The sequence below is a fragment of the Hesperophylax consimilis genome, chromosome 18, assembly GCF_061612785.1.
Source record: "Hesperophylax consimilis isolate HC1 chromosome 18, BYU_Hcon_1.0, whole genome shotgun sequence".
Lineage (NCBI taxonomy): Eukaryota > Metazoa > Arthropoda > Insecta > Trichoptera > Limnephilidae > Hesperophylax > Hesperophylax consimilis.
Window position 1 is genome coordinate 32439653 of NC_142853.1, and position 9921 is coordinate 32449573.

The 9921-nt window shown below is 32.5% G+C and overlaps 1 protein-coding gene across 1 annotated transcript in view; it reads left to right on the top strand.

Annotated features, from left to right (window-relative positions):
- The window catches only part of LOC149415673 (transmembrane protein 151B-like), a 109877-nt gene extending 108813 nt beyond the window's left edge, over nt 1-1064 (top strand). Inside the window, exon 8 of the mRNA XM_089642411.1 lies at nt 598-1064. Within this exon, the coding sequence (XP_089498537.1) occupies nt 598-1064 (467 nt within the window). The remainder of the gene's footprint in view (nt 1-597) is intronic.
- Nucleotides 1065-9921: the final 8857 nt, after the last annotated feature.

Sequence of the window (9921 nt, forward strand, 5' to 3'; positions counted from 1 at the left end):
AAAATAGTTTACCTTCAACAAGTAGTGCGATAGATATAGCGAGTAACGAAGAACCGAGTGAACACACTGAACCTATCACAACACAGCCTGCAGTAGAAGTATGTGTTGCTGAGCAGGTCCGCAGAAACTCAGCAAATGAGAGTACCAATACAAGTGCAATTATAGATAGTAATACTAATACACCAAAAAGAACTATTCGCATAATGGAGGAATTCAACGTTACCGATAACGTCAGAACGGCTCGAGTTATTGAAATGGGTGACTCGGCCAATACAATTGCAAGTAACAGAACTGACAATGAAACTAAAAATAAATACTCGCCTTTTGGAATGCACACCACCCAATCCAACTATAGTCTTCGAACCGGGAATAGTAATTCCGTATTTACCAGAAGGGAAAATAATGTTCTGGATAAAACAAGAGTGCAAAATAGACGGTCATGGGCTGGTTTTCTTTCTAAGCCAACTCCACCTTTTGGTCACTATAACAGAATTTACGGCAGTGCTCGAATAAGGCCAGTCCCTCGACTGAACAGTAGAAGAAACTCACACGCAGACTCTCTCAATAAGAACAGTGATGAAACCCTCATATTGACAGAATCAGTTGAAGAACAAGCCTTCTTAGAAAACGGAGACGCCTCAAATGCAAATGCAGAAATCACAACAGAAGAAGAAACAGAAATACCAATATCACAAATAGAAGCCATCGATCGCAATCTAGGAGATCGAGGTACTGCAGAAGCAGGGAACAGGACTCTTTTCTTTTCGAGTCCCCTTCTAGAAGTTTGTCCGATAGATCCTTTGGGTGGAAGAGAACAAACAACTCCCACTGAAGACCCCCCACCGTATGAAGTAGCGATCAATCTTCCCGTAATGAGGAGAATCACAAGATCGATAACAGACAGAGGAGAATTATTTGGACAATCGCGAGCCTTCATCAATGACACCCTTCTGAACAGAAGATCATGCGCAGACAACGTCATTTCAGGAACAGATTCCGTTCGACTTCTACAAAACACAGCGACGTGCGACATTGAAAATGCAGAAATGGAAACCAATTTGTGAAAAGACCAAAATACTAAATTGTACATAAAAGAACTAGACTTATTGGAAAAGTTTATAAAATTATATTTATAGTGAATTGTTAATAATTCCAGAAAGTGCCATATTGTGATCCTCGTAGTTAATCGCTAAAGCTAGAAACTAATATTATAAATTATGTAATAGTTCGCCGATTAGTATTTCAAATAAATTTTATTTATTAAATACTAATTTATCTAAATCCATGCTTCGTCCCTTACATTGTTTTTAATATTAATTTGGCATTGCCAAAGATCTCCAAAAAGAGATACCAGATAAATATTTAAAACATAATTATATGACTAAATTGTACATTTCTAATATGTCTGTCAAGGTTGTTGGATAAGATTTATTGTCATTACGTCAAAGTACTCCAAAATGCTTTAGGAATTTTAGTGAAGAATAAATCTAAAAGATTTTGTAAAAATTGATAAACGAACCAATTACTGATAAGATTCCATTTAGATGCAATAAAGCGTCGCATGCGGCTTTGCGTGTAAATTAATCGATGCCTTACGATGTTTATTAAATAATTACGTATGGAACAAAGTAAGTTTCTCTATAAATAAAACTGAATAAATAATAACAAATGTCGAAAATAATCTAACGATGTTAATTCGTGAAAATTAAATAAATTGTTATTTTTTTGTGATTTTGCTCAAATTTATCAAAGAAAACAAAGACAAAAAAAACACTTGTGTCCATTTTAGCGATGCCTCATAGCCATTCATAGATTGGTTCGACTACAACAAATTAAGGGTAAACGTAAGGTTCATTATAATCTACGCGTTCATAGATAACGTTAATTTAATTATTTTATGAAAATTCTTTTTTGCGAGTAATTCTTTAAAATATTAAGACCAATTATTTGTTTGCGTCCGTGCATAGGTACTCAATATGAATATTAATAAATAGTTTTGTCCCCATAAAACTCAGTTCTTTCAAGAAATGCATTGAAATACAATATTGGATTGAATTACTGATACATATTGTATTTATGCCTTTCTTGAAAGAATAGAGTTTTTGTACGGACAAAACTATTTATTTATATTTATATTGCGTGTATACGGGCGAAAACAAATAATTCTAATAATAACCATTCAGGCAAATCTGTTCGCTTTTGGGAACAACTCATACGGTCTCATAGAAATCGTTGTATCTCCCTTATTGTCATGGTGAGATATATAATATAAACAGTGATAGAAAGAGAAAAAAACATACTTTATATTCACATAGAAGTTAACCATAGAAGAATTAATTTTTGCACTTTTATGAAACCAAAGGTTCCGAAAGAAAAAAAAATTATAATTTGTTTTCCAATTAAATGATGAATTTTTTATTAATTATTTTTATATAAAAAGACAAAAAGTCAGGGGTCAGTAACGTTTATAATGTATTTGTCTTTATTTGTATTTTAATATATTTTTTCGATGGCAGTAATTTTTGTTACAAAAAACACAAGGTGAGCATTTTTTGATTATATTTATATTTGCATTAAAAATTTTAACATTTAAAAAAATATATTTTTATTTACAAAAATAAAATATTAATGCGTATTTTATCAACTCAAAAGCAATGTTTATTTTTCGGATACATTCGTAAATATTCCATTTATTTTGATTTTATTGGAATGCGGAAATATGGACCTTCTGTCAAAACATAGCAGAGGCTTGAGCCCTTCATATTTCAAAGCATAACTTTCAAAAAATTATGATTAAAATAATCAAAAAATAATGCAAAAAGTGTGTTTACATAAAATAATTGAATTAACGCCATCTATGAATGCTTAGATTATAGGTGTGTAAATAATTAGTGTCTGTTAAAAAAGCTCAAATATTCAAACTTATGAGAAAAACAAAAACAAATATATAATATTTATAAAATGTTTGTCCATCTAAGGTAAAATTTTCAACAGCATACAAACATAGGTATGAATCTTTTAATATTCCTCTCTTAAGATCTTTAGGATTCCCTAACAAGTTTCCTATGGTAAAGTGCATTTTCTTCAATTTAACTATGTGTTTCCATCTGAATGTATATACCTATACTAATTGCGCAATTTGAGTTAATCCAAACAACACACATTTGTATGTATACCTAAACGCCCGACTGGCCTTTGTGTCATTTAACTATGTGTTTCCATCTGAATGTAATATACCTATACTAATTGCGCAATTTGAGTTAATCCAAACAACACACATTTGTATGTATACCTAAACGCCCGACTGGCCTTTGTGTCATTTAACTATGTGTTTCCATCTGAATGTATATACCTATACTAATTGCGCAATTTGAGTTAATCCAAACAACACACATTTGTATGTATACCTAAACGCCCGACTGGCCTTCGTGTCATTTAACTAAATGTTTCCATCTGAATGTATACACCTATACTAATTGCGCAATTTGAGTTAATCCAAACAACACACACTTGTATGTATATCTCCTCTCCCGACTGGCATTCGTGTAATTCGCTGATAAACAACAGTTTGTCTTGCTTACGCCTTCTTCCTGCTTTTGGCGACAAGGGGACAAGTTTAGAAGATCATAGAATTTAATTATTTGAAAAATTTGACTATGTATACTGTTATTAAGTACTTACTTATGTTTAAAATGTTTTTATTTCAATTTCACTACATTTTTTTTCTTCTCTGAAGTCGAACAAAAAGTTTGAAAAGTTTTGTTTTTACCTACTGTGTTCATGATTGTGACATCTATCAGTTAAACGATCTGAAAATGCTTAAATTGTCAGACAGACGGACTTTCACTGACTTGGTATTTCTGTATAAAATTTTAGAATTGCTTGCATTGATAAGCTTTCGGATTAATAGAAGTCGGGATTTATTCCAGTACGGAAATTTTGGGACTAACTACCATATATTCTGAGTAAATGGAGGGTAATAATTATGCCAAATCAGTGAACGTCTTCAATTTATCACTTAGTAAAGATTGTTGCTGCAGATATTATATTAATTTTACTAACTATTCCCGTAGAAAAGCCTAAAACCCGTTATTTCGTAGTGGTTACAAGCGGGAAAATAGTAAATCTACATCACATAGAGAACCCAAAAGAAATTCCAATCCGAGAATAGCAGTTTTTTTCAACCTTCTTCCCGTTTTTACAGAAACTTAAACCTTTGGAGCCGGTTCCACGGTGTGAAAAATTAAAAAAAATATATGTACAGCTGATATTACTCGAAAGCTCTAATTAAAAAAGGTGTAGTTGACAAAGTCGACTCCAAATGTAGATTCATCAGTTTCTCTTTGTACTGCGAATTTCCAAAACAGCATATATGTGAAAACATCGAAATGTTAGTTTGCCCATAAAAATTAAGCATTTTACCCAGAGTTACTTTCCATGCTTTAACTTGATTCCGCGTAAACCATTCCTTGGAAAAGCTGCCCGAACATAAATGTTACATAGCCAGTCAGTACTAGGTTCATACAGGCCATCTAAAAGTAAATATTTTTTTACTGTGTTAATAAAAATAATATGATCATTATTAAAATTATTAATGTAAATGTTCAAGGGCACAGCTTATATTATGTAGATAATAATATGCACTAAAATTAAATTAAACATGTAATATTATGTATTTTAAAACAATAATTGAGTTATAAATGGAAATAATGTTGTGGCAAAGATTTATTGAACGTCTCATACATACTGTATGGGAACTATATATGTATACTGAACTCCTTATATGTATGGGAACTATATTTACTGAACTTCTAATATGTATGCGTATAATATACTGAACTCCTAATATGTATGCGTATAATGTCTCAGGGTGCATATATTGATAGATATAATGGAAGAGATATCGTCAAATTATTTTAATTTGCCATGCATTTCCAACCTTCCTCTCTCCCAACTCCTTCCCCTCCCCACTCCTTACCCTAATTGGGGGTGTCATAGTTCTACTTTCTCCGGGCAGTTGCGAATCATATGCTATATTCACAAAAAAACTTTTATTATTTAGAGGATACGGTCAAGTCCAAGGCCGGCCCTGTGCAGGTACAATTGGAGCAGTCCGCTCCGGGCGCTGACTTACCAAGGCGCCAAGTAGCCAGGAAGTCAAGGCGCTGATAATATCTAAAACCTAACACTTCGCCCTTGAGGTTTTTACTAGCGCCAGGCGCCGTTTGGCTCAGTGCCGGCCCTGGTCAAATCTACAAAAATGTTGGGGACTAATTTAAATTTTAGAGATTCATGCTTCATCCTCACTCTCGTTAAAAGATTAAAATATAGGCCTTGAGAGAAATCGGGGGAACTTTCTCTGTGGATGAAAATACCGTTCGCAGATGGAGTAGATGAAAAATAACACACTATTCTCAAGAACTTTTTTGTAAGCTTGTAAACTTTAACAATACTAACACAATAAGCTAATATAATAAGCAGTGATTGTTGATTGAAGTACTAGTACATGTTTAATTATTTGGCGGGTTGGAAATAAGCCGACGCAGCTCAGTGGTCCAGAGCGTCTGACCGGACATCAGAAGGTGCGGGTTCAATTCCCGTCGGCGGCATTTATTTTTACTCGGGAGATATTTTCAATTTGTATTGATATTACAAGCGACTAATTATTGCTTACAATAATGTATTATCCTTCGTGCTATGCATAAAAACCTTGTCTTATAAACATTAGTTTATCATTAAAAATAATAATTGTAAACTATCCTCCATTACATCTTTCAATATTTAAAATCACAACAGTACCAGCCACTCTGTAAAAAAATACTGAATATAAAATTGTAGAGCAGCTTGGATAGAAAAGGGTTGTCGTGATTTTCCTGAAGATACAAAAAAAATGTGTCCAAAAGTCGGGTCTCCAGCGACATGTATTCAAAACATCCGACAAAAACAAAAACATTGTGTCGGGGCCACAACGGTTTTTGTTTTCCATCAGCCGCGGAAAACAAAAACTTTGTGGCACTGCCCCAATGTATGTATTCTAACACACCAAAAAAGGAACAGTGTTATTTTTCGTTAATCATTTTTTTGTTAGTCAATTTTTAAATTTTAAACAAAATAATTTTAGTGAAAAATGAATTATGTTTTACACAAAAATACAATCTGTCTGCAATGGTCAAAAAATTGCTAAAATATAAAAATTATCTTTATACTGTCTTGGAAATTTATTGTCAATAAAATAGTGGAGTATTTTTAAAAAATATTTTTAATTTGACCAAATAATTAATCTTTGTTTAAAACCACTTCGTTTGAGTTATACACGTCGACCGGTTTCGGTTGATCTCAACCTGACAATAAACATATAAACTAAATTACAGTACGGACCCTTTACCAGCCGGTCTCGAATGCTCTCTCCCTCTCTTATGTGTTTTCTTATAATCTTTCTCTGTACTGTAATTTAGGTTATATGTTTATTTTCTCGATGAAGGTTGATATCAACCAAAACCGGTCGACGTGTATAACTCAAATAAAGTGGTTTTAAACCAATCCCAAATAAAGTGGTTTTAAACAAAGCTCAAATAAAATGGTTCAAATAAAACTTTTTTTCGTTTGTTGACAGCCACAAAGTGTTTGCTTTCTTCTATAATTTAATAATAAATAATTCAGTACTTTAATAATATAAACCAGAAAAGTCGCATTAAAATAATATTTATATGTGTATGTTGAAAAAGTCTACCTACCTGAATATTTTTCCAGTCTCTCAGTCGAAAGATATTTTTTCATGATTTTAGACATGTTCAAACTACTACGTACTTATTTAAAAATTATTTATTAGTGTATAGATTTTACGAACAGCTGTTTTAAATCTCTACCTATATTTTGATCTTATGTACCAAAGTGTATTTTATTTGCATGCAATACGATGATGTGCATGTTATGTGTATATAGAAGCAAATAAATGTGATGTTAGTGTAATCTAAAATGTTTAGGAAATAATAATTTGTAAAGTTTGCCATTGCAAAACAGAACCATTTTAAAATGTTTTTTTTTCGATAAAAAGCCTTCTTGCCATAACCCTTTTTAATATTTATTATGTAGGTATGCAGGGACATAGATAATTCAAATAACTAATATTTAAAATTGAAATCGATCAACATAATTATATTTGTAAATCTTCCTCAAATGGTACCTATATAAATTAAACACTCACCTTTAGTTCTGATAAAATTCCCTTGGATAAAAAAAAAGCATAGTATTTTTCCAATTATTGCTTGCAGTAGAAATCCTTTGAAAAAAAATATTTATTTCTTCCTATCCACTTAGATAAACTCAATTTGGTTCCATGTTAACTCAACACAGTGACAATTCAACACACCTTTAAAAAGTGATACAAAGTCATTATAAACGATGTAAAATAAATAAATTTAAACCTAACCTAACCTTAGCTACATAACCCATTTAATAAAGTTTTTGTTTCATCACTTTCCATGACTTTAAATAACTTTTTAAAGATGTGATGTATTATCATTTTGATTATTTATCCGGTCACCCCTCAATTTACATACTTATAACGAACTGCTTTTTCAACTGTATTTCCCCCCAAAACTAAAATTAAAGCGACTTCCTTTGGTCAAATATACTAGAATGATAATAATACGCCCAACTCCAATAAAAATATTGGCAGTATTTACCCAACGCTAACCGCTAGAAGCGCTAGTGAAGCATGTTGACATTTCTTCCGGACAATGGCGGCCATAAATCAACTTCTAATGGCGGCAAATAATTCCCTTAATAATGCAAATAAAACCAATATAGACAGAGCGCGAGCGGCGAGGCTTGTGACTGTTAAAACCCAGTAGCGGTTTTAATATGTGTTATGTAAATATTCAAAAAGCAGTAAATTCCTGTGCAGGTTAACCTTACATTTATTTATTTTTTGTTTTCGATAATATTTCATATAAAATCCATTAAAATGTATGAAATATAAGCAACCTGCATAACTCGCGCCGCTAGGAGGCACTAGTGTAGTATTCTTCCATCAGAATGTACGGGAAATGTCAGAAGTTGGAGGTATTGTCTACATTTGCTTTGGCATCTCTTCGAACTAAATCTAACAAGAAAGCAGGGCCGGCCCAGCGCAGGCGCAATGGTCCACTCCGGGCGCCAACTTTCCTAGGAGCCAAGGAACGAAGGTGCTGATAATATCTAACACCTAATGCAGGGCCTTTAAAGTTTTTACTAGTGTCGGCGCCGTTTGGCTCAAGGCCGGCCCTGCAAGAAAGTACTTACCCCTAATCCTACCCAAATTTCATTACTATATGAAGCAAATATAACTGCTAATACAATGTCAATTTTTTTTATTGTAATATATTTACCTAAAAGTGCATTCTTATAGAATATATTATAAAATAAATACAAAATTAAGAATTGTTTGTTTTTTAAGCCTTTCCCAATATTCTTTATACACAGGTGTCTGGGGGCAACGAGAACAACTTCGGGGGGTGATTATAAAAAAAATTACATTAAAAAAGTAAAAATATTAAAAAAACTTTTTTCAAATTCCAACATTTTAATGTTAAAACGTTGAATTGTTTGTACAGAAAACTAAAGCTGAGAAAAATATTTATGTATGGGAAAAAAACGATAGAATTTCGAAAAAATATATTTTTTTTAATATTATCGTGTAGAATCATCTCCCGAAGTTTGTGCACTTTACCCAGGACACCCTGTAATATTACTAGCTTTAACCCGCGGCTTCGCTTGCGTGGTAGGTATTAAAGAGAAATTACTGTACAAAGAATTTTCCCACAAATGATTTTCCGGGATAAAAATAGCCCATCTCACTTCCCAGTCCTCCAACTATCCATATGCAAAAAATCACATTGATCGGTCGCTTCGTTTCAACGTGACAGAACGACAAACAAACAAACGCACTTTCGCATTTATAATATTACTAGGGATGAATTTATGGTTAGGTAAGTACACTATTTTTTTAAACAAAAGTTAATTTATTCTTCAATAGCTAAATCGCTGTGGCGTCAATTTAAATAAATTAAATAACTAACTTTGTTTCACCACTATTTAATAAAAATTATAAACGTATAAACAAAATCAGGGGCGGCATCTAACGGTCAGCATTTCAGCAAATGCTTTTAAAATGTTGCTTGGGCAATGATGGGGAACTTAGCTATCAGTGATTTACACTCGCGATGCCTGGGTTGGAATCAGAGGCATTTGTCCACTCGGCTACTAGCTGATTAAGCTGATGTTTATTTTTATTAAATATAAAAAAACATTACAATAATTTACAAATGTAGATATTTTGAGGCTGATTGCAAAATAATGATATATTTTTAACGAAACTGCCCAATCAATTGAGAAATTATTTCTCGTGATTGAATGAAATGATTAAAGGTTTCCGTCTTAAACAACACTAAAATATTTTCGTTTAAATATTGTTGAAATATATAAATCGTAAGAATTTAATGGTTTGTGCTTCGACAAAGAATTTTTTTTACTACGGCGCTTTTTAAGTGTGTTTGATATGTAATAATTCATATTCCATTCGCTTCACCTACCAGACACCTACTGCCTACCCCGATAGGAGATTCCATGGAAAAAAAAATTGCATGGAGAAAAAAAATGGCGCTTTTCAGTGTTTTTGTGAGTTATAACTAATTTTCTAGTCCCTTTGCTTTCTTCACTTACTCTTGGGAATGGCAAGTTCCACAGTCTGCGAGATTATTGAGGAACTGGGACTAATGTGCGGTATTCGCAATTTTATATCTTTGTAGGTAATTAGAGAACGCGCTGCCATTTCTTTTAAGTGAATTTTTCAGCGTAAAATTTTCAAAATAGACTTTTTACCCCCCTGGGCTTAAAAATGTTTTACTGTAAAAGACTGCAATAATACTTATTTGAGTTTTG